Source organism: Phaseolus vulgaris, chromosome 6 (genome assembly GCF_051622355.1).
Source record: "Phaseolus vulgaris cultivar YP4 chromosome 6, ASM5162235v1, whole genome shotgun sequence".
NCBI lineage: Eukaryota > Viridiplantae > Streptophyta > Magnoliopsida > Fabales > Fabaceae > Phaseolus > Phaseolus vulgaris.
The window spans coordinates 5,715,113-5,740,885 of record NC_143503.1 but is presented as its reverse complement, the minus strand read 5'-3'; the positions used below and the strand labels follow the sequence as shown (position 1 = coordinate 5,740,885).

Sequence of the window (25,773 nt, the reverse complement as noted above, 5' to 3'; positions counted from 1 at the left end):
ATTAAACATGAAAATTAGTTAAATTAGTTAATTAAAAAAAAACAAGGATTCCAACTTTAGAAAACAGTGATCATAGTTAATCAGCTTCTTGACTAACTTACAGTACAAAACTACAAAAACTACACTTTAGAAATATTGTTATCACACACTGACTATTACTAGAACCATTTAATTTCCAAAATGTTTAAGAAAAGGCAATAATGATAGCATCGTGAGATCAAAGATGCAACCAAGATCTCAAGCATAGAATTAACAATTCTCTTGACATGCCTTAGTCATATAGGTTTCCCATGTGCACTTATAGTTAGCAATCTACATGAAAAATCAAATTAAAAGTTTGATCCCTCCTCTCCATCCAATAGCAACTTCCCATTAGTGTAAAATGCATAATATATAATGGGATGTTTTCATTTTAATGAAAAAGAATCAGCTCATTGATGAGACAAACGTAAATGCTACATGATGTTCTAATAGTGTAGATGAATTATTCTCAGCAAACAAATTGGTAATTTGGTAAAATCAAATATTACAGAAATGAAGGATAATCAGTTTTCCCAGATCACATATATGCATGGAAGAGCTGTAAATTTTAAATTTACAATTCAACTCGGATGTTCATAACAGACAAGGTTCAATTGCATTCAAAACAATTAAGTATGAATACAACTGAGTTGAACCACTTACAACAATATTTCGACACTCTTGGTGTGAAGACCCAGCTGGAGGACAAGAGCTACCTTCCCGAAAATCATGTTGTCTCAGGGTCCCATCTTCACTAGCACTCCATACTACAGTAGGGGTGCCATGTTCAACCTGCAAAAAGAGAATAAGAAAGACATGAAAACCAACAAGATGTTGATTAAATTAGGCATTCCTGCATAGGTTTTGTTTTATTTCCTATAAGCTTATTGATGTAATGCTATTCAAACTATGCTAAATTGGTAAACTCTTAGACCACATAACTTACAGCCAATTTCTTGACTCTTTGAGAGTGGCATTGAAAAAGTGCATATGGAGTGTTGCTAGAGCGAGACAAGTTAAACAACTGGACTTTGCAAAATGAAAATAAATGAAATGAGAGAATTAAAGCCGTATTACTCATTAAAAATATTAAAGAATCACAATACTACTTGTACCGATCAGGTAATCGGGAGTGATGACGTGGCAGCAAGTGATAATATGGGCGTGTTGAACGGGACACCTGGTTGACAGAAGGGAAATACATCGGGAAGTCTGTGTAGTCGTCGATCGTTGACTTGGCGTTCTCCAATCTCTAGTGTGTGTAACCAGCGGTCACCAGAGTTGCGTCGTAGTCGCCATATGTGAGTACTAGGAGATCAGGTGGTTAGAGACCGCTGAAAGGGGGACATCGTCGGAAGATCAGGAAAGCTTGCTTAAGGTTTCCAAGGGGTACAAGTACGGGGACTAGCGATATGCTTGTCACGCAGCAGGGGAGGATGAGGTTATCAGATGATCATTCCCTAGCCAGAGGTCGGGGCAAGGGAACAGTTTCCCAGAACATGCATGGTATGCAAGTGAAGCAGATCGTGATAGCGGCAGGCGAGACCACAGAGAAGGTGTGCAAGGTGACACCCCGTACTCGCCACTTAAGGGATCGCGCTCCAAGGTAAGTTGTGCACCAAGTTACTCCTTGTATGGGTAACTTAGTCGAATGGCTTGAAGAGTAGAGGTGACGCTCAAGTGGAGGGAGCTCCAGATGGTGACACGTGTACAGCTGGATGCGAGCCACGTGTCCAGAGGTGTAACCGTCAGGAGAGAGAAAGTGCTCAGGTATATAAGGAACACTTAAAAGACTTTTGCGCTTTCAGAATACTTTCTAGTACACTAAGATTCACTGCGCACGGTTCCTTGAGTTGAGATATTCTCTCTGAGTTTTTGGTGATTCCGTCACTGACTTGAGCGTCGGAGCGCGATCGGCCACAGCGGCGCCACTTTGTTTTCTTCAGGTTCTTGCGAGGAATTAGGGCGTGAGGAGAAAAGGCTAACGTGGTGCGAAGCTGATCAAGAGGAGAGACCTTTGACGTGGCAAGACTCTTGCACTCAGGTCAACTGGCAGGATCATCAGGCGCCCACCGTGGGGCCGTGTAAAACGTGTTTCCCGTCTACAGCGTGAGTTTCTTGAGGTTTATGCAGTTCTTGTGTGGTTGTGTGCTGGTGCAACCATTTTCGAAGCTTTTCACCGTTTGTTTGAGTTTTCGATCGGTGAATTGAGGTTTATTACTGTTTGTGCGAGTTTCAATCGGTAAACCGAAGTTTTTACCGTTCGTTTGAATCTTCGATCGGTGAATCGGGAATTTTAGTAGAAAAGTAGGAGTTACGTGTTGAGATTGCGAGTTTCTGTGGAGGTTTTGACCGATTGATTGCTGGATCGATCGTTTCGCTGGAGAAGGTTCTGGTCGTTGGAGTTTGATCTGCTGGTATTTCATGAGAAAGATGAGAAGTACGCGTCCAAGTCCCGTTGTGCCGACTGCTGAAGAAGGCGCCATGACCATGGCGCAAATGATGGAGATCATGCGCGCGTTGCAAGAGAATGTGGAGGCGTCGCGCGTCCAGCAGGCGAAGATGCACGAAGACCTGGTCACCTCTCAGGCCAGGAACGAGGAACTCAGCAAGGTCACTAAGGAGCTGCGTCAAGCTCTTCACGAGCAGAGAGGACGCGCAACTGATGAAGAAATTACACCGTCATCGCCGCCACGCGTCTTTCCGATGCCGTTTGCTCAGGCGATCACGGACACGGCGATCCCTGCGAGCGTGGTAGCCGTGAAAGCTTCTTTAACCGGCGTGGAAGATCCTGAAGCACATCTCACTGCGTTCCACATGCAGATGATGCTGTCAGGAGGCTCAGACGCAGTTTATTGCAAGATGTTTATGAGCACACTCCAGGGAACAGCGCTGGAATGGTTCGTTAGCCTGCCTACAGGTCACATAACCAGCTTCGAGCAGTTCTCAAAGCTTTTCGTCGACCAGTACATCGTGAACAAGGCGCCACCTAGGGTGTCTTACGACTTGTTCGACGTAAGGCAGTATCAGGGAGAGTCCCTCAAGGACTATCTGAATCGTTTCGGAGCACAGATGGTCCGCTCGCTTGCCAAGGACGAGGAGATGTTGGTATACGCCTTCAAAAAGGGCGTGCTGCCTGGACCTTTCAGCGAGGCGTTGATTAGGGGCCACCCCGCCATGTTTGCTGAAGTTCGGCGACTCGCTGTGGCCCACATCGCTGACGAGAGCGAGGTTGCAAAAAAGAGAGGGAACGTGGCTCCTGCTAGGCCACGGGCCCAAACTAGAATCCAGCCGCAGAGGATGCTGGAGACGGCGGCGGCCAAAAAGGATCAAAGGACTCACCATCCTTACGATCCAAAGAAAAACAAGGGGAGGGGTCTAGGGCGCCCTAGGGAGTTCAGTCGCCCCCCGAGGTACAAGTTCGTCATGGGATTGGCGGACCTGATCGCCATTCCCAACATAGCTGCTAGGCTCAAGGCGCCTGAGAAAGTCTCAGACAAGGTGTTAGGACCAAAACCGAACGCATGGTGTGAATTCCACCAAAGTTTTGGTCACTCCCTTGATTCGTGTTTGGCCCTGGGTTACCAACTCGACGATTTGGTCAAGAGCGGCTTCTTGAATGACTACCTGCTGGACAAGAGAACGGGGCAAGCGTCGAGCTCTCAGCCGGCGAGCAGTGAGGGCCAACAGCATGAGATGCCCACTCACGGCGAGATCCACACCATCGCTGGAGGTTTCTCAGGTGGTGGATGTACTGCATCACAGAGGAAGAAATATGCAAGGTCTGTGATGGCAGTAGATGTGTTCGAAGATCACTCGCCAGATGTAGACATTACGTTCACAAAGGAGGATCTCAGGGACGTTGTGCCTCATGACAACGATCCCATAGTTGTCTCATTAGTCACGGCGGGAAGGAAGGTCCACCGGGTACTGGCGGATCAAGGAAGCTCGGCAGATGTCATGTTCTGGTTGACTTTCACCAAGCTACAATTACCCCTTGACCAGTTAAGGCCCTACGGAGGATGCTTGTATGGGTTCGCTGGTGACCAGGTGGAGGTCAGGGGGTATATTGAGTTGAGAACCACGTTCACAGACGAGGCGGCCTCGAGGACGGAGAAGATCAAGTACCTCATTGTGAATGCCCCCTCGGCGTATAACATTCTGTTGGGAAGACCGACCCTCAACATAATAGGAGTTGTGCCCTCAACCAGGCACATGAAGGTTAAATTGCCGTCAATGGAAGGGGTGGTGATCACCATAAGGTCTGACCAGAAGGAGGCAAAGAAGTGTTACGAAAACAGCCTCAAGAGCAAGAGGTCGGTGAGCTACGTCACCACGACACCACCTCCCGGTGTAGAGCCTGGGACAGCAGAGAGGCGAGTTGTCGACGCGGCGATGGAAGTGACCGCCGGAGGCGATGTCGTCATGGTGGACGCTGAAGCAGGGGGAGAAAATTCCGGTCGGGAGGAAGAAGCAAGAAACCACCCAGAAGAGGCTAGGGAGTCGGGAATCGCCAGGGCGGTGATCGCCAGTGAAACAAGGCCCAAACCCGTCGAGGAGTGGCTTGAGAGGGAGATCGGGGGCAAGGTCTTCAAGTTGGGAAGATCTTTGGAAGGTGAGATGCAAGACCAGATTGCCAAGGTGATAGAAAGGCATCTGGGGATGCTTTTGCATGGTCTGCTTCAGACATGCCGGGAATCGACCCCGATTTCTTGTGTCACCACCTAGCAATGGACACACAGGTCAGACCAGTGCGACAGAGAAGAAGAAAGTTTAATGAGGAGAGAAGACAGGCGATTAGGGACGAAACGCAGAAGCTCCTCGCCGCGGGTCATATCAGGGAAGTCCAGTACCCTGAATGGTTGGCCAATGTCGTGCTGGTGAGGAAGAGTAACGGGAAGTGACGCATGTGCGTCGACTTCACGGATCTAAACAAGGCCTGCCCAAAGGATTCATACCCTTTGCCAAGTATAGATGCCCTGGTCGACAGTGCAGCAGGGTGCAAGTTGTTGAGCTTCCTCGATGCCTTCTCTGGGTACAACCAGATCAAGATGCATCCTATGGATGAAGAGAAGACCGCCTTCATGACTGAGAGATCGTGCTACTGCTACAAAGTGATGCCCTTCGGGCTGAAAAATGCAGGGGCTACGTACCAAAGGTTGATGGACAAAGTACTTGCACCGATGCTGGGAAGGAATGTGCAGGCGTACGTAGATGATATGGTCGTAACCTCGCTAGAAAAAGGCAAGCACATCTCAGATCTGGAGGAGCTGTTTACCACGATCGCCAAGTACAAATTAAAGCTAAACCCCGAGAAGTGCATTTTTGGCGTAGAGGCAGGGAAGTTCTTGGGTTTCCTCTTGACTGAAAGGGGAATTGAAGCAAATCCTGATAAGTGTGCTGCCATCTTGGCGATGAGAAGTCCGGCTGCAGCTTACAGGTCAGATGGCCGCCCTATCTCGTTTCGTGTCAGCTAGTGGAGTGAAAGGCCATCCGTATTTCCAATGCTTAAGGCGAAACAATAGGTTTGCCTGGTCGAAGGAATGCGAAGAAGCTTTCGTAAAGCTTAAAGAGTACCTGGCGAGTCCGCCGGTTTTGTGCAAGCCTTTGGTAGGAACCCCTCTCAGGTTGTATTTTGCTGTAACTGAGAGGGCGGTGAGTGCGGTGCTCGCCCAAGATCAGGATCAGACTCAGAAACCTATCTACTTCGTTAGCAAGGTGTTACAAGGCCCAGAAGTAAGGTATCAAGCCTTGGAGAAAGCTGCCCTGGCAGTTGTATTCTCGGCGAGGAGGTTGCACCACTATTTTCAAAGCTTTACGGTGCTGGTGATGACCGACTTGCCTATCCAGAAAGTCTTAAAAAAGCCTGATGTAGCTGGGAGGATGGTGAAGTGGGCGGTGGAGCTGTCGGAGTTCGACATCAAATACGAACCCCGAGGACCGATCAAGGGGCAGATTTTCGCTGATTTTGTGGTCGAGCTCTCGTCAGAAGTAGCACGAGTTGAGGGGGACGATTTTCGTTGGGTACTTTCGGTGGACGGATCGTCTAACCAGCAGGGCAGCGGTGCTGGAGTCATTCTAGAAGGGCCCAACGGCGTGCTGATAGAACAGTCCCTGAGGTTTGCCTTTAAAGCTAGCAACAATCAAGCAGAATATGAGGCGTTGATTGCAGGTATCTTGTTGGCTAAGGAGATGGGAGCTAAGGTGTTGGTGGCCAAGAGTGACTCGTTGTTGGTCACGGGACAAGTAACAGGCGAGTTCCAGGCCAAGGATCCACAAATGGCGGCTTACCTGGAGTACGTGCAGGAGTTGAAGGGTTCCTTTGCCTCGTTCGATGTGGTGCATGTACCCAGGGAGCAAAATGCTCGAGCTGACCTGCTAGCCAAGCTCGCCAGCTCGGGCAAGGGGGGTAGGCAGAGGACTGTTATTCAAGAAACTCTGAAGACGCCTAGGGCGTTTGTAGCAGATCACCAGGTTCTTCAGATAAGTAAGTCGACGGGGAGAGGGGCGAGAAGTCACAGGTCCTTAACCCAGGAGACCTTGAGAACGCCAAGAATAAGAGCATGTCAAGGGGAGAGGGTGAACGTGGCGCAGGTCTGCGCTACGCATAGGCCAGACACATGGATAATGCAATACCAGCACTGCTTGGCAGATGGCGTTCTCCCGCTGGATCCGAGAATTATGGCCGAGCTCCATGAAGGTATATGTGGGAGTCACATCGGGGGTCAAGCTCTGGCTGCAAGAGCTCTCCGTGCAGGTTATTACTGGCCAACGATGAGGGAGGACTGCAAGAAGTATGCTCAATGTTGCAAGCAATGTCAGCAGCACGCCGATTGGCACAAGGCACCCCCAGAAGAGCTGAAGTCAATTTATAGCCCCTGGCCGTTTCACACTTGGGGAATTGACATTCTGGGACCCTTCCCATTGGCGGTCAGGCAGATGAAGTACTTGGTAGTGGCGATTGAATACTTCACCAAGTGGATCGAAGCGGAGCCAGTAGCCCAGATCACCGCACATAAGATCGAAGGCTTTGTATGGAAGAACCTCGTGTGCCGGTTTGGTGTGCCTAAACGCCTGGTGTTGGACAATGGGACTCAGTTTACAAGTCACCTGTTGAAGAAGCTGTGCGAAGAGGTGGGAATACAACAGGTGTTTGCATCCGTTGAGCACCCACAGACGAATGGCCAAGTGGAGTCTGCCAATCGAGTGTTGCTGAGAGGTTTAAAGAGAAGACTAGAGAAAGCTAAGGGATCGTGGGCTGAAGAGGTACCCCGCATAGTTTGGGCGTACCATACCACTGAACAGTCAGGAACCCACGAGACCCCGTTTAGCCTGGTTTATGGGTGTGATGCGATGATTCCAGTCGAAATCCAGGAAAGCTCGTCGAGATTCCAGAACTTTGTGGCGGAAGACTCGAACGAAGAAAGAAGAATGAATCTGGATTTACTGGATGAGGTCAGGGAGGAGGCGAGAGTGAAGGCTGAAGCAGTGAAGAGGAGGATTGAGCGAAGGTATAACTCTAAGGTAATGCCGAGGCGGTTCAGAGAGGGCGACCTGGTGATGAGGAAGGCCCATCAATACGAGATGGAGAATAAGTTATCACCTAAGTGGACGAGACCGTTCAGAATAACCGAGGTGCTCGGGAACGGCGCCTACCGCTTAGAGACGTTAGAAGGAGGGGCAATTCCTCGCACTTGGAACGCCACACATCTCAAATTATATTACAGTTAAAGCCTTGTAAGTAAAGACGAACATGAAGAGATTTACATGCTTTCTGTTAAAACAGTTCAAGGGGGCACTCTTTTTTTCCTAAGGAGGGTTTTTAATGAGGTCACCCAATAAAGAAGAGTTTTCAAGTTTAAAGTTTCTAAGATTGCATGCTTTCTAGTTAAAAGTTTTAAAGTCCCCGTCGTTTTTCGGCGATTGGCGGCATCAGTTAAAGGTTTTAAAGTCCCCATCGCTTTTCGGCGATTGGCGGTATCTAGTTAAAAGTTTTAAAGTCCCCATCGTTTTTCGGCGATTGGCGGCATCTGTTAAAAGTTTTAAAGTCCCCATCGTTTTTTGGCGATTGGCGGCATCAGTTAAAAGTTTTAAAGCTCCCGGTGGCAATAGTTAAACAGTTTAAAAGACCTCATCGTCTTTCGGCGATCGGAGGCACCAGTGATGATTAAAGACCTCAACGCTCTCGTGCGTCTTGAGGCAACAGAGGAAGTCCTCCTCGCCTTTGAGCGAGTGCAGGCAAGAACAGAGGAAGTCCTCCTCGCCTTTGAGCGAGTGCAGGCAAGAACAGAGGAAGTCCTCCTCGCCATTGAGCGAGTGCAGGCGAGAACAGAAGAAGTCCTCCTCGCCTTTGAGTGAGTGCAGGCGAGAACAGGTTAAAGGTCCTCAGTGCATCCAGGGGGGAGGAGGTGTATACCCTGGGCAAGCTGAGGCACCAGAGAAAGTCCTTCTCACCCCAGAGTGAGTTCAGGCAAGATAAACTGAAAGATCAGAGGTGTTCGTGACCTTAAACGGCGGGAAGGGAAGGTTGATGAAAACGCCTTTCCCCCTTTAAGCGAAACATCAATATTGACCCAGTAAGACCAGATAAAGCTTCCACGCTTGCAGGCGGTGCGAAGAAAGAAAATCCCTCTCGTCTTAAACGAGTTCAGATTATTGTTCTAAAACTCAGGGAGGTAGAGAAGGATCCGAAAGGCGCCTCTACCCAGAGATGAGGGAACCATGATCAAGTTATGAAAGAAAGAAAGATCGCATCGCCAGAACCCTGGTGGGGTTCGATGCTGGAGGCACTGGTGGGGTTTAATGTTGACTTTCACCACCACCCTCTTGAGTTTGTAAAGTGAGGGGGGCTTTTAGGCGTGGTGGTGAGGTCGGAGATTCTGTTATCAGTATTGACGAAATCTGAGCGCCCTCATCTTCTCCTAGTGCGGCCCCCGTGATGGATGTGGTGGAAGGAGGACCCTCTCTGACAGATACAAACGGTGTTGAGGCGCTTGGAGGGTTTTCCACGTAGTTAGGGCCGCTGCTTTCAACTACTGGGGGCGCGGCTGATGTGATTCCACTAGCCACATAGAGAAAGGTTCTTGACCTTCTTAGGAATCACCTTGAGTTGGACAATATAGAGGCACTAGACTGAAAGAGTCACGTCAACACCACTCATATAAACCAAAGTTGGTCTTCAAAGCCGTCTTCCATTCATCACCCGGTTTGATACGGATTTGATTGTAGCCGCTTTTAAGATCAATCTTTGAAAAGATTTTAGAACCATGTAATTCATCCAACAAATCATCTAGTCTAGGTATGGGATGCCTATACTTAATGGTTATGTTATTTATGGCCCTACAATCCGAACACATTCGCCATGTGCCATCCTTTTTTGGCACTAAGATGATAGGCATAGCACAAGGACTCATGCTATCTTGCACCCACCCTTTCTCAATCAAAGCCTCAACTTGTTGGCGAATTTCCTTGGTTTCACTTGGATTGGTCCTATATGCTGGACGATTTGGTAAAGAAGAGCCCGGTATCAAATCAATTTGGTGCTCAATCCCTCTCAAAGGTGGAAGTCCATTTGGAGGATCTTGAAACACATCTTGGAACTCTTCTACCAAATTTTCCAAGCAATGAGAACTATCAACAAGTGATTCTACTCTAAGAGTTCTAGGGATGGCTAAAAAAAGAGGATGATGAGCCACTATTTCCCTTTCAATTTCACGCCTAGACACAAGGAGTGTAGGCTTAGAACTCTTATCTTTTTTATCTTTTTCACTCTCCCTCTTTTTCTTCATGATAACTTGGTCCTCATGGACTTCTCTTGGAGAGAGAGATTTTAAAGTAACCTTGTGACCATGGAATTCAAAAGATAGTTTGTTGGTAAAGCCATCATGTAAAACTTTTCTATCAAATTGCCAAGGCCTTCCCAAAAGAACATGAGTGGCTTCCATGGGCACAACATCACATAATACCTCATCTTTGTATTTTCTAATGGAGAAATGGATGAGGACTTGTTTATTAACAATTATTTCTCCTACTTCACTAAGCCATTGTAATTTGTAGGGCTTTGTATGAGAGATAGTAGGCAATCCAAGCTTATATACTACTCTTGTACTAGCCACATTTGCACAACTACCCCCATCCACTATCAAGGAACAAATGTTGTTTTGAATAAGACATCTTGTATGGAAAATATTTTCCCTTTGACTTTCATCAAAAGGTTGTGAAACTTGTCCAAGAAGTCTTCTCACAACTAACAAGTCCCCTTCAAGTGGATATTCACTCTCTTCCTCACTAGATGCATGAGAATGCAATGAATGCTTAGGAGAATCCGAATCATGCTCACTAACTACAATTCCCTCATGCATGTACATACTTCGTTTGGAAGGACAATTTGCAGCAATATGACCATAACCCATACATTTAAAGCATTTAGTATTAGATGTTCTAGTGGGAGACTTAGGTCTAGAAGTTGATGGCTTAGATTCCTTGGGTTTGAAAGAAGAATCTTTGGAAGGATGTTTAGAAAAAGAAGTTTTGTTTCTCCAAGACTTGGAGTAGTATCCATCATTGGAAGCATTTTTAAAAGAGTTTTTCTTAGCAAGTTGGGCTTCCACCTTCATTGCAAGATGAACTAAAGAGCCCAATGATGAATACTCTTGTAACTCAACAACGTCTTGAATATCCTTCCTAAGACCACTCACAAACCTAGCAACCATGGCTTCTTCCCTTTCTTCTAATTCAATTTTAAGCACAAGCGTCTCAAGCTCCTTATAATATTCATCCACATTTAGCGTGCCTTGTTGAAACCGTTGGAGTCTCAACATAAGGTCTTTCCTAAAATGTGGGGGCACAAACCTAGCGCGCATATGATCCTTTAAAGAGTTCCAAGAGTCCACGGGAGGACCCTTATGATAGATAATGTCCTTTACAATTCCATGCCACCATTTCATGGCATAATCACTAAACTCTAGGGTGGCTAGCTTGAGCTTATGCTCATCTTGGATCTCATAGATCTCAAAAATTTGTTCACACTTAGCCTCCCAATCTAAATATACATTTGGATCACTAGAACCATTAAAACAAGGTAACTTGACCGAAGGAAGCTTGGACTTTGCATCATGATAGAAGCCATTGCCGTAGTGAATTCTTTCCCCTTGGTGATGATGTCTTTGTCCATGGACTTGGGGTGGAGGTCTCCTTCTCCTATGCTCATCTTCACGGCCAACATCATTTGAAGAAGCTCTTGAAGATGGTCTATGAGAATGATGTCCATCATGGATAGAAGGAGATGGTCTAGCTTGTTGGACCTCCATCTTTTGCATTTTCTCCTCCAACCGTCTAATTGTTCTTTGAGCTTCATGTAATTCACCAAGAATTGAAGCTTTGGAAGGAGAATTCTGCTTGTAGGATGCATCACTTGAAAATCCAGCCATTTGTAATTAAAAACAGCAAACACACAAAACAACAAACAAGTTAAAAAATTAGCAAAAACAGTGAGCTTGGCAATGAAACTGCCGAAGTGAAATGAGGCTGAAAAAAGAGATCACTCTCAAAGAAAAAATGTTCTTGCACCAATCTGATCTTGAGGCCTTGGAATCCTCAAATGAAATATGTCAAAGCAAGCACACCAATCTCAAGAGCAACCACCACAAAACCAATGAAACAATAAAGACAAACAAGAAAAGGTATAAGCAAGGAAAGGTAATTGCAAAAGGAATACTATATGTAAGACAAACTCAAAGAGTAAGAATGAAAGACAATCAAGAAAATAAAGAACTCAATGAGAAAAGTAGGCACACAAAAGAATACTTAAGGAAAAGCACTAGAGTAGATGAAGAAAACAAAAATTTAACTACTGGAAATTTTTTTTTTAATGCAAACTGTGCTTGATATTCACTGATTTAACTGGAATGATGTAGAGCGAACTGGATTATGAAATTTAAACCACAGAAACTTCAAGATGTTAACTCAATAATGGCACTGGAATCAATTAAAAACAGTAAGCCAATTGAGAGAAATAAATTTTTCAAAATCGCTGCCAGATTACCGTATTTTTTTCGGCAGAAATGTACACTTTTTTTATTTTATTTATCATTTTTTGTGTACTTCGTATTTTTGAATGATTCTTTTTTCTATTCTTTTATAACACTTTTAATATCTCAAATCCAGAATTTCAGATTTTTGCAGTAAGTAAATCAATTGCAATAAGGAAAAACAGTAAGCACTTTTTTTTTTCAGAAACAGAGGAATCCTAATAGGAACAAAAAACAGAATTATGAACTAGCAAAGACATAATGGAAAATGATGTATTGGAACTTGTATAGGTCTAGAATACAAGTATGAACTCAATTCTAAAAAGAAAATGCACAAAGGATCAACATCAATTCAGAAAATTATATGACACCAAAGCAAGAAATAATCAAAGCAATAAAAGTACTACTAGAAGTAATGACAAATATGGAATAACATGACTAAGACAAAACTTGACATGATTACAAAATTAAAAGACACATCACAAATTTTAACAACAAGTGAAAGGAAGCTTAAGGTAAACTCTAGGAAGGATAATGCCATTCCAAAAGAGCAACCATACTCATAAGAAGAATGAGTGCCATAAACCTTTTCACAAGCACTTGGTGTAAAAGAAAAACAGCAAGAAAACTCAAGTAAAAATCTAAAACAGAAACTTAAATTGCAAGAAAATTAAAGAGCTCTTGAAATTAAAGTGCACACAACTCAACAATTAAACAAGAAGAACCTAAGACTCATGATACCACATGATGTGATTCCACTAGCCACATAGAGAAAGGTTCTTGACCTTCTTAGGAATCACCTTGAGTTGGACAATATAGAGGCACTTTTCTTAGAGTTGGATCATTGTTCTAAGACAAGAACTCACCAAAAACTAGTACCAAATCCCAAACTCATTAGGATGCTCCAATTATAGTCAAATTGAACCGAACAAAAAGGCACAAAAACTAAGCAAACTGAATTTGAAAGCTGGAAAGTAAATTGAACCGAACAAAAGCTGGAAAAAGAAGAGAATAAGATGTAGAACAGCAAAGAACATAAAGAACCGAAGCTACACAAATAAAATCTGAAAATGCCGAACCAAAAACAACAAGGAACAAGCTAAGACATGGAATTAACAAAGAAGGAAGGAAGGAGAAGAGAATTGCTAATGAAGATGGAAGGATGATGGATGATCTCGCCACTAGAAGTGTGGAATGCTCCTAGATGAGAGTGATGCCGCCACTTGAGGACTCCATTGATCCATCAAGATAAGACTAGAGAAGAAGGCTCCAAAAGCTCTCCAAAGTTCACTCAAAATTTGAGTAGAGTTTTCTTAGATTAATTCCAATCTGAATTTTACAAAGAGAGCACCTCTATTTATAGCCTAAGGTGCTGAAAAGTAAGCTACACAAATTCAAAAACTCCCTCCTAAAAAGCTTCTAGAATTTGCGCCTAAAACAAAGCATGAGGAAGGTGTGATCCCTTCTCTCACTTTGGCACCTCCTTATTTACTCCTACACCTATCTACTAATACACCCCCCCTCCTAAAGCTCCTAACTAAAGCCTAAAAGATGCTAAAACAAAAGAGGTTTATAATGTTTCCCTCTAAGCACCTTCAACTAAAGAAATTACAAAAAGAGAAAATAAATGTCCTCTAGCTCCCAAAGCTTTGAACATGCTTCTTGTAATCCTTTGAGGTGGACTTTGACCTCCATGGGCGTCCTCCATTTGTGCCTCCACCTCTTCTTGATCTTGTTGATTGGCCTCCATGTCCTCTTGAGCTTGATCTCCATCAGTGGCGGCCAGGGGTGTTGCTTGGACTGGTACTAGCAGAGCTGGAGGTGAGGGCGGTGTTGGTGTTGGGAGTGTAGGTGGTGTAGAGGTGACCACCCTTGTCCTCTTAGTAATAAGACCATCCTCAGTATCTTCATCGTCATGTTCTTCCTCTTGCACCACCTGAGGAGTCTTCCTTTTGGGTTTCCTCAAAACTAGTTTTTTCCTTTCTGGGGCGGGTAGTACCCCAGAAGAAGTTGGACCTCGGGGAGGAGTCTTGCCTTGGGCAGCGGCGATCTCCACCACCGAGTTGGGCACAGTTTGGGAGCCCGTCGTAAGCTTGTGAGATCGGGCGATCGCCCTCAATTCCGCCAGTTTTCCTTTTCCCAACATGTTATCTGCACAAGGTAAAGGCTAGATGAGCAACCAAGGCAGAAGCAGAAACATGCAAGTATATTCATACATGATCCTGCCGGCAACTTGAACGTGGGTGAATCGCTTCGTGACACTTTCTGCCCTGTCTTCGCGACTGCGTCTCCTGAAGAATCACCTTCTGAACTCTCTCTCTCTCTCAGAAACTTCAAAGTGTGACCTGCAAAATACACAGACGGCGCCTCTAGCGGCCGTTTGCACTCCGACGATCAAGTTAGTTCAACAGAACCACCAGAAACTGGAAACTTAGTAAAAATGTGTGTGTAAAACTTGCGCTCTGTTTTTTCTTGTCTATCTCCCTCACTCCCACTCTGATTCTCTCTTTTATCTCTCTTTCCCTGCTTCTGGGCATAACAGAATTCTGTTATGCTTTTCTGGCATGTGTCAGAACCCTGTTATGCTTTTCAGAGAAAGCGTACCTTCAGAATCAGCAATGGGGAGCGTGAGAGTCTGCGCATGTCTGCGCTTGGCTGCGCCTGTCTGTACCTTTAGTGGTACGGAGTGCTCTTTTGTCTGGACCGCACCCCTCTCAGATGATGACACGTGGAGGCCTGCAACTCACATCTAACCACACACGTGTCACTTACTGGAAGGGCTCTAGCGCCTCTCGTTGTCTGCCTAAGTTACGCCCTTGCGGAGTAACTTAGGATGCTTCTCTTATCTGGGTAAATTGCATACTCTTAGGAGAACGTCGGGTGTGGCTGGTCTAGGCACACTCACCAAACGTTACTCTCTACGTAGGCAACTTACCCTTCACGATGCCACGCACGTAACGGGTTGAGGGAATCACCAATCACCGACTGGCTTACTAGTTCCCTCAGGCCACTCTCGTGCATGATTCCTTGAGGTGTGCTCATGCGAGGTCCGTGCGTAACGCTCTCGCTGGGAACCTTAGTCCCAGTTTAACTGCGTGTAACACGGGACCCCGATGACAATACACCCGATGACTGATCAGTGTTTATTCGCTACTCGCGCTCTGCCTCCAGGCGCGAGTCTGGGAACTGGTCTGCTGGTGGTCACTTGGCTACCGACAACCGATCACCATTCTGGGTGATCTATCCCCCGACCTCTCTGCCGCCTGATCTGTCGGTGGTAACTTGGTTACTGACCACCGATCACCTCTCTTGGCGATCGTCTCCCTACCTCTCTGCCACCTGGTCCACGTGTCACCCTGCGAGCGGTCCACGTGGTTCTCTGATGCTGACGTCATCGACTACCGATGACCGATCGGATCACAAGCCCCCCAGTCTCGAGTCGAGAACTCGTTCTCAGCGAAGAGACTAAGTGGTCGTGCCCTCAGTCCACGTGGCAAGTGGGGCCGCCTCACGTGCCACCTCACGTGCTGCTTCTTTAACGTTTGGACTTCCTTTCTTAATCTCGCGACACGTGGCCCCATCAACAGCCAGCGCTGTGCGTCGCTAGCGCTTCTTTCATTCAAATTGGCGCGCCCTTCCACTGTTCCTTCATCTTCTTCATTTGACTCCCAGACTCTCTGCGAATCTCTCTTCTGCGCACCCATCTTTCTTCAAATTCTCTGTGATCCTAAACTCTTACGATCATCCAAAGGTATGGTTTTTCTTTTCCCTGGCCCCTTTTTGGTCATCTTTACCGATTGCATTTATCATTCTAGTTATCATGCATCCACCTTCCCTGTTTTTCTTCTTCTCAACCCGCGCTAGGGTTTTTCTCATGTTTCCGCTTTGACTTCTGCCTCCTCTTCTTTCTCCTTTACCTGGGCATTTCTCCCTCATTCCCTCTCTCTGTTTTTCACCGAACCATCCATCACTCTCTCCCTTTCTATTTCTGACCCCTCGTTTTCCTCCATTGCAGCTATCTCTCGATGGCTCGCTTGAAGCAGACCGCTCGCGTCCTTGCCTCTTCTTCTGGTGCACAGCCCCCCGCGAGTGCACCAGCTTCGCCACCGCCTGTTGTCACCTCATTCCATGACAACGCCAAAGTTTATGACTGGGCCCCTCTGGCGTTGCTATCTGAAACGTCTACCTTGCTACCTGAGGACCATCTTAACTCACTTCTGAGCCACGACCCGGACGAACCCTCGTGTTCCATAGACAGGGAAAACGACTTTCACATCCGAGTCCGCATCCCTCCCCGAGGGATGCCCATTTGCGCTGACGACAGGGCCACCAATGGGGTGCCCTTCGTTTTTGTTTACTCCGCGATCTTCAAAAGGTTGAGGCTGCGACTCCCCTTCACCTTCTTCGAGAAAGAGCTGATGATGGAGTTGAACGTCGCGCCCTGCCAACTCCACCCCAACGCCTGGGCCTTCATCCGGGCGTTTCAGATCCTGTGCAACCATTTTGGGCACAACGCCTCGGTGGAGGTGTTCCTTTACTTCTTTGAGGCGAAAAAACCAGGGGATAGGTTTTGGGTCAGCCTGAACGGGGTTGCTGGACGGGTGCTTCTGGGCCTGTACCAGCAGTCCTTCAAAGACTGGAAGGGCAGATTTTATATGATATCCGCCACCCCACAAAGCCCTCATCTGCTCGAGGGGTACCCCCTCTACTGGGTTCCCCAGGTTCAATTTAAAAAACCCAAGGATCTCGAGACCATGGCCCCCTACGAGCGCGAGCTGTGTGGGCTGCTCCTGGGGGCTAAGTATGACTCCGCTCGCCTCATCAAGGATGAGTTTGATGTGGTTTCCCTGAAGAAATATATAGGTAGTTCTTTCTCTGCCGCCCCTTAGGACATTTATACTTCCTCATGCATGCTCTTATACTTTTCACCTTGCTTGCGTCTCTTAGCTGTCTAATTTCCCTCTTTCTTGCCTATGCAGATTCAATGTCAGGGAAAGATAGGAGGTTGGCGGTGTTGGAGCTCGCTAAACGCCGAGCGGCCAAAGGGACTGGCTCTTCCTCTTCCACCACTGAGCCAATCGAAGCCCCTCCGCTCTCGGTCGCGCCAGCCAAAGGCCTCGAGCCAAGGAAGAAAAGGAAAAGACTGGTGAAGGCTTCTTCGCTGGTACCTGCTGCTGCTGCTGCCTCAGTGGAAGAGGAAAGCTCAGGCTCCCCCCTCATTCACCGCCAGAGGAAGAAAACAGTGGTTGAGGGGGTCTCGTCTCTCCAGCCTGGAGGGATCGAGGTGGTAGAGGTAGAGGAAGGTTCACCACCTCCCTCTCCCTCCACTCGACTTGCCCCAGAGCCCGCATGCCCACCTTCTCCTAGCCAAAAATCGCCCCCAATCTCTCAACCGCCAACTTCCCCCCCAGCAGGCCAATCACCTGGTCCATCCGCTCACCCTGCTGGGGGTGTTTCGGCTCGAAACGAGTGTGCCCCGCCTCCAATAACAATCTCCACCGCCAATGCTGAACCTGGTGGGTCTGGCTCGCGCCCAAGCAACACTGGAGCCAACCATGAGAACTTCAGCAGAGTTATCTCCATGGTGCGACAGCACATCAGCAATGGGGAGCTCGTCGACTGGAGTGGGGAGGAGATAGACGCACACCTTGCCAAGCAGGTGGTGCTCTCGCTGGAGTTCTCCACCCAGCATCGCAAGCAGAAAGCCCTGGAAAAAAGGGTGAGGGAACTTGAGCACGACAATGAGTCGCTGCACAGTGACCTTGAAGCCGCTCAGGGGTCTGTCGAGCTGATGCGAGGCATGGTGGAGAAGGCCAGGAGGGAGTACTTGCTGCAGGTCCAGGAGACCATCAAGATGGAGATCTTGATGGGGCAGACTGTTGGTCCCCTGGACTTGAAGGTGGCAGAGTTACAGGCTGAGAATTCCTCTTTGCTCGAACGGAGTCAGATGGTGGAGGAGTTACAGGCTGAGAACTCCTCCCTACGCCAACAGGATTCTCAGCGGGTGGAGATGCTCAAGGCCGCCAAGGAGTTAACTGCTGCTGCCGAAAAGAAGCTTGAGGAGGCAGTGGGCCAGCTGTCTGAGGCTGCCTCCTCCCTTGCTACCCTTACCACGCAGAGGGATGCTGCAGAGGCTTCGAGGCGAAGTCTGGAGGCGGAGAAAGAGGACTTGATGAACGTGGGCGCCGATTCCCTCATTGATGGATTCGAGTTGGCGCTCGAGCAAGTCCGCTGCGTCCTCCCAGACCTAGACCTTGCGCAATTCAGCATTCATCACTCGGTGGTAGATGGAAAACTTAGGCCTCCTACTCCCTGAATCTCCTCCCCTTTGTAATTTTGACTTCTTCTGTACAAAGTTTCATTCTGTCACCTTATGTTTCTGCACCATTCAACTCTTTGTAACTGACAATTGTATGAACATCTTTGGTGATATATCTCGGATTCAATTGCTCGATTTCTCTTTGTATTTTCTTTGGACTCCACTGATCTTTATGTGCGCGACTAACTGTTAGCTAGTTTAGGTTCAGCGCGATCTGGGGCTTTACCTTTCCTTTCGCACACGACTAAGTGTTAACCAGCTTAGGCTTAGCGCGATCTGCTTCTCTTACTCTTTGCGCGTGACTAAGTGTTAACCAACTCAGGCTTAGCGCGATCTGCTTCTCTTACTCTTTGCGCGCGACTAAGTGTTAACCAACTCAGGCTTAGCGCGATCTGCTTCTCTTATTCTTTGCGCACGACTAAGTGTTAACCAACTCAGGCTTAGCGCGATCTGCTTGATCACGACTGGCTATTCCCTCAGCTTGGTGTTTAACAGTCCTCGTGCGCTGCTTTGCACTACTAGCCAATTACCAACAACTCATCAGTGATCACTCTTTAGCCCTTACTTAGCTTTCTCTGTCGCTCTAGCGCTAAGCGCATAAAGGACCTTGACATCGATCGTTCAAAGTGAGGCCTCGTCTTGGGAAAAGGAAGTGTTTCTCGCTAACCCCTTTCCCTTTCCCGAGGTCATCACCCTTTGACGGGTTGAGTCGCTCACTCCCTGTCTCACTCCTGGGGTGAGAAAGGTTTTCTGACTGAGAGTCTTACTGGGCCAATATTGGTGCATGCTAAGTGGGTAAGGACGTTTTGTCAAAACCTTTCCTTTCCCTCTGTTGGTCTTACTAGCACCCCTGGCTTTTCAAACCTTTCTGCTTGCGCTCACACCTGGGGTGAGGAAGACTTAGATCGGTGCCAGTACTTGCGCCTAGGGCAAGTAGGGCCTAACCAATCACCTGCACTTGCACCTGGGGCAAGGAGGATTTTAACTTTAATACTTGGGCACACTTTATATGCTGGAAATTTTCCTTTAATTGGGTGGCCTCGTTAAAAACCCTCTTTAGGGAAAAGAGTGCCCCCTTGTCTGTTCAACTGTTTCCACCACACACAAAGCATGTGTCTTTTAGCATGAGAACGCCATTACTGTACAATTTTAACTGAAATAAAATTTTAAATGGGTGGCGTTCCACGTTCTGGGGATTGCTCCTCCTTCCAAAGTCTCTAGGCGATAGGCTCCGTTCTCTAACGTCTCCACCATTCTGTACGGGCCTGTCCACTTCGGGGATAACTTATTCTGCATGTCATTCTGATGCGCCTTTCTCATCACCAGATCACCTTCCTGGAAGCGCCTGAGCCTCACTTTAGAGTTGTGCCTCCGCTCTACTCTTCTCTTCACGGCTTCAGCACTGACTCTGGCCTCCTCTCGCACTTCGTCTAGTAGATCCAGATTCACCTTACGCTCTTCATTGGACTCTTCAGCAACGAAGTTCAAGAATCTGGGGGAGCTCTCCTGTATCTCTACAGGAATCATGGCGTCTGTCCCATAGACAAGGCTGAAGGGTGTCTCATGGGTGCTGGACTGTGGGGTGGTGTGATAAGACCACACAATTCTGGGGATCTCCTCTGCCCAGCCTCCTTTGGCCTTGTCTAGCCTTCGCTTCAGCCCCCTGAGCAGCACCCGATTTGCTGACTCCACCTGCCCATTTGTTTGTGGGTGCTCCACTGAGGCGAAAACCTGTTGTATCTTTAGCTCTTCACACATCTTCCTCAACTGATGACTGGTGAACTGGGTGCCATTGTCGGAAACCAGCCTCTTGGGTATTCCGAAGCGGCAGACAATGTTCTTCCAGACGAAGTGTTCGACTTTCTGTGCGGTGATGTGGGCAACTGGCTCTGCCTCCACCCACTTAGTGAAATATTCAATGGCCACAATGAGGAACTTCATCTGCCTTGTCGCCAGGGGAAAAGGTCCTAGGATGTCAATCCCCCATGTATGGAATGGCCACGGGCTATGGATGGACCTCAACTCCTCAAGGGTGCCTTATGCCAATCTGCATGCAGCTGACATTGTTTGCATCGCTGAGCAAACCTTATGCAATCTTCCTTCAGCTTTGGCCAGTAGTACCCCGCGCGGAGTACTCTACTTGCCAAAGCGCGACCACCTACATGGCTTCCGCACACCCCCTCGTGCAGCTCAGACATGAGTCTGGTGCATTGTTCGCCGTGTACACAGATCTGCACAGGGTGAGAAAATCCAAATCTAAATAGGCTTCCATCTATGAGAGTAAACTTACTTGAACTCCTCTTTATTCTTTTTGCCTCTGCCAGATCGAGCGGGAGTACACCATCTTCTAAGTATAGCCGGTATGGCGTCATCCAGGTGTGGGGTTCCTTCTCCGCGTGGACCTCCATCGACTCACCGATCTTTGAGGGTCGCGATCTCACCCTCGGCGCTCTCAGCGTCTCTTGAGTCAACGACCGATGACCGATCGTTAAACGCTCCATTGACTTGTATACATGAAGCACCTGGTTGTCTGACACAAACGCGCGCGGCACCTTCAGGGTTTCCTGAATGACAGTCCTCTGCTTCCCCCCTTTGCCTGAGCTGGCCAGCTTGGCAAGCAGGTCTGCTCGGGCGTTCTGCTCTCTTGGTACATGCACTAACTCAAACTCGGCGAAAGACGTCTTCAGGAGCTGCACATACTCCAGGTAGGCTGCCATCTGGGGGTCCTTTGCTTGGAACTCCCCGGTGACCTGCCCGGTGACCAGTAACGAATCGCTCTTGGCCAGCAGGTTTCTTGCTCCCATTTCCCTTACTAGCAACATTCCCGCGATCAGGGCCTCGTATTCCGCCTGATTGTTGCTAGCTTTGAAGGCGAAACGGAGGGACTGCTCGATCAGTACTCCGTTTGGCCCTTCCAGGATGACCCCAGCGCCGCTTCCCTGCTGATTAGAGGAGCCATCCACCGATAACACCCATCGGAAATCTAGCCCTTCTGCAGGTGTCGCGATGGATGATAGCTCGACTACGAAGTCCGCGAACACCTGCCCCTTGATCGGTCCTCGGGGCTCGTACTGAATATCGAATTCCGACAATTCTACTGCCCACTTGACCATCCTTCCTGCCACATCAGGTTTCTTCAATACCTTCTGGATAGGCAGATCAGTCATCACGACCACTGTGAAGCTGTGGAAATAATGCCTGAGTCTTCTGGCTGAGAATACCATCGCTAGAGCAGCCTTCTCGAGGGCCTGGTACCTGGTTTCAGGGCCTTGCAGCACCTTACTTACGAAGTAAACAGGCCTCTGGGCCCGGTCCTGCTCTTGCACCAGGACTGAACTGACTGCCTTCTCCGTAACAGCAAAGTATAGACGGAGAGGAATGCCTACCTGGGGCTTTCGCAGGACTGGTGGGCTTGCCAGATATCCCTTCAACTTAATGAAGGCCTCCTCGCACTCCTGCGTCCAGAGAAATCTGCTGTTGCGCTTGAGACACTGGAAGTATGGATGACCTTTCTCCCCACCAGCAGACATAAATCGGGACAGTGCTGCCAAGCGACCGGTGAGCTGCTGCACCTCCTTCACCGTCGTTGGGCTCCTCATCGCCACGATCGCCGCACACTTCTCCGGGTTAGCTTCGATTCCTCGCTCTGTCAAGAGGAAACCCAAGAACTTCCCAGCCTCCACACCGAATATGCATTTCTCAGGGTTGAGCTTCAGCCTATACTTGGCAATGGTGGTGAATAGCTCTTCCAGATCAGCTGCATGATGCTTCTTCTCTTGGGACGTAACCACCATGTCATCTACATAGGCGTGTACGTTCCTTCCCAGCATGGGCGAGAGCACCCTATCCATGAGCCGCTGGTAGGTAGCCCCCGCATTCTTCAACCCAAATGGCATGACCTTGTAGCAGTAGCAAGACCGTTCCGTCATGAACGCGGTCTTGCATTCGTCCATTGGGTGCATCCTGATCTGATTATACCCTGAGAAAGCGTCCAAGAAGCTGAGTAGCTTTCCCCCGGAGGCGCTATCGACTAGAGCATCTATACTGGGTAAGGGGTAAGAATCCTTGGGGCACGCCTTATTGAGGTCAGTGAAGTCCACGCACATTCTCCACTTGCCGCTTGCCTTTCGCACCAGTACCACATTCGCTAGCCACTTGGGGTACTGGATTTCTCTGATATGCCCTGCGTCAAGGAGCTTCTGCGCTTCGTCGTGGATCACCTTCCTCTTCTCCTCGTTGAATTTCCTTCTTCTCTGCCGTACCGGTCGAACCATGGGGTCCATTGATAGACGATGGCAGAGGAAATCGGGGTCGATTCCTGGCATGTCGGATGATGACCATGCAAAGGCATTCATGTGCTTCTCAATCACACCCATGATCAGCCTTCGCTCTTCTTCAATGAGGGATCCCCCCAGCTTGAATTTTCTTCCCCCGATGTCCACCTCGACCCATCCTTCAGCTGGGTGGGGCCTCCTCTCACTGGCAATGACCGCTCTCGCGATCCCTGACTCGCGAGGAGTGATCGTGCCTTCCTCCTCTTCCTCAACTTGGGCCACCTAGGAGCCCCCCACCGCAGCGTTCTCCATCCTCTGAGCGCCTTGTGTCTCCCTGACCGCCAATCGCTCTCCGCGCACGCCTGGTGGTGGTTTTGTGGTGACATGGCACACACTTCTTTTTTGCTTCAAACTGTTCTCATAACAGCGTCTTGCCTCAGCCTGATCCGATTTGATGGTTATCACGGCCCCTTCCATCGACGGCAGCTTCAACTTCATATGCCTTGTCGATGGTATTGCGCCCAGTCTATTGAGCGTCGGCCTCCCCAACAGGACATTGTACGCAGAAGGGGCGTTCACCACCAGGTACTTTATCCTTTCCGTGCGGGCTGTCGTTCCGTCGGTGAACGTTGTCCTCAGCTCGATATATCCCCGCACTTCTACCTGGTCCCCTGCAAAACCGTAGAGACAACCAGTATACGGTCTCAACTGATCAGGGGACAACTGTAGCTTGTTGAATGTTGGCCAGAACATGACATCCGCCGAGCTTCCTTGATCTACGAGTACTCTATGCACTCGTCTTCCTGCTGTGATGAGAGAAATGACCACAGGGTCGTTGTCGTGCGGGACAACGTCTCGTAGGTCAGCCTTCCTGAAGACAATGTCCACCTCAGGGTAATGACTCTCATTCGCTGCATCTACCGCCATCACAGATCGAGTGTATCTCCTTCTTTGTGAAGCTGTGCATCCCCCACCAGAGAAGCCTCCAGCGATCGTCTGCACTTCCCCATGCACTGGGACTTCATGCTGTTGCTCTCCAGTTTGGGATCCTGACGCTCGATCACCCTGTGGCTCACGCAGGTAATCTGCTAGAAAACCAGACTTCACCAACTCTGCCAGTTGGTGTCCCAGCGCCAAACAGGAATGAAGTGTATGTCCAAAGGCCTGATGAAACTCACACCATTCATTCTTCTTCCTTCCGAGTACCTTATCTGTCTTCTCTGGTACTCGTAGTCTTGCTGCTACGGCAGGAAGGGCGATGAGATCCGCCAACCCCACCATGAAGTTGTATCTTGGGGGCGCGTTATTCTCCCTTGCACGCCCCTTACTCTGGTCTTTGCCTGGTGCATAGGGACGAGGTTTTTCCCGCACCTTCTTCCCCTCTTTGGCCCAAGGATGTTGGCAGTGGGAAAGGTGATGTTGAAAGGATTATTGAGGCAGTGGGGAAGGTGATGTTGGCAGCAGCCACACTCTTCCAGAAGAGACAAAGATCTTTGTCTAGCTCCCCCATGTTGTCGGGACTTCTTGGTCTCCTGAAGTTGTCCTTGGAGTCTTTGTTCCCCTTGTTTACCCAATACAGGGGAAAGCCGTCAAGTAGTGAGGGGTCTTGATCGTTCTGGCACACCTTGACGAACTTCCCCTTCCAGTCTTTATAAGATTGCTGGAAGATTGAGAGGATCGACCTCCCAGCAATCCCATTCAAGCTGACCCAGGGGCGATAGCCGGGATTCTTTGCCTCAAATAGGAAGAGGAAGACATCGACCGAAGTCGGCAGCCCCAAGTGCGCACAGAGAATTTGGAACGCCCTTACGAACGCCCAGCTGTTGGGATGAAGCTGGGCAGGGGCGATGTTGAGCTCGGTCAGTAGCTCTCTCTCGAAGCGAGTAAAAGGAAACCTAAGTTTCACTTTCTTGAACAGTGTGGCATAGATAAAGCAGAACAACTCGCCGTTGTTCCCCTTATCATCCGCACAGATCGATTCTCCCGGGAGGCAAGGCAGCACGGTCACTTTGTTATCATGCTCCTTGTGAAATGAAAGGTCGGGTTGATCTCCTTTCTTCAGTCGAAGCACGCCCAACTCAGTATTTATTGACGAGGTCTCTTTCAGCAGAGCTGGGGTGGCCCAAGGATAGAGCTCCTTGTAGTCTTGCGGAGGAAGGGGGGCTCCCCCGGCGAGTGGTGGAGTTGCCTGGGTAGGGTTGGCGTGAGAAGAGGTAGGCCTCTCGGCCTGTGTGGAGGGAGCACCAGAGGCTCGTGAGGGGTTGCGTGTTGGTGGAGGATTTGTCCCAGGGACAACCCTACGAGTTTTGGGTGGAGGGTTTCGCGATGAAGAAGGAGGATTAGCGGTGGACTTCGTGTGAGCCATAGCAGGAACTGCAAAGGAAAGAAAAGGGATGAAATGAGGACAGCAGAGAATGACTCGATTGAGGACGAAGAGGATAGAACGAACGAATAAGGGTTCGCTGGGATGGACGTTATCAAGGACGAAACTTTAGGTTACGAGAAAAAGAGAAACAACCCACAACTTATGCTTCAGACAGTTCATGGATGATGCAAACCGATTAAAATGCAGTAAATGTCAATAGGCGGGGTAAAAGGGTTACCTTTTTATGATCGGATGAACGCTGAAGAAAGTTGAAGATTGAGAGAGACGAGAAGTTTCGTGGTTCGTAGAGAAAGCGTTTGGAATGCTTGAGGATGAAGAAAGTGTTGGGTCTATTAGTGTCTAAGTTCAAGAGGGGAGGGGTAAATTGAGCTTATAAAATTTTCGTAGGAACACACAATTTTCAGTATACCAGAGGCAAAAAGAACAGATTGTTTTTACATGAAACAGATTGATTCTTCAGAGCAGTCTAGCACAATTTGAATTTGTTCAATGTAAAATTGTGATTAACAGAGAATTACAACAGAGTCAGATCAGCTGAATATTATGAGGATGAAGGATACAATTATGCTTAGAAATCAAACAAATTTACTCAACACAAGGTTCTAAGGAGAATGGTTCTTTCTCAGATTTTAATGAATAGACTGTTTGTTCACAAATCACTTAAACCATCATATACAACTGCCTTGTTTGTGATTAGAAAGCTTTAACAAATCAGGAAGAACAATTTTTACTTAAACCCATAAT

At 48.2% G+C, this 25,773-nt stretch overlaps 1 protein-coding gene across 1 annotated transcript in view; it reads right to left on the bottom strand.

Moving 5' to 3' along the window:
* LOC150026284 (protein ALTERED SEED GERMINATION 2-like) overlaps positions 1-25,773 on the bottom strand; it is a 57,730-nt gene that overhangs the window by 363 nt on the left and 31,594 nt on the right. Inside the window, exons 4-5 of the mRNA XM_090303793.1 lie at positions 968-1,045; positions 685-813 (exon numbers count right to left, since the gene is read on the bottom strand). Coding sequence (XP_090159919.1) covers positions 685-813; positions 968-1,045 — 207 coding nt within the window. The remainder of the gene's footprint in view (positions 1-684; positions 814-967; positions 1,046-25,773) is intronic.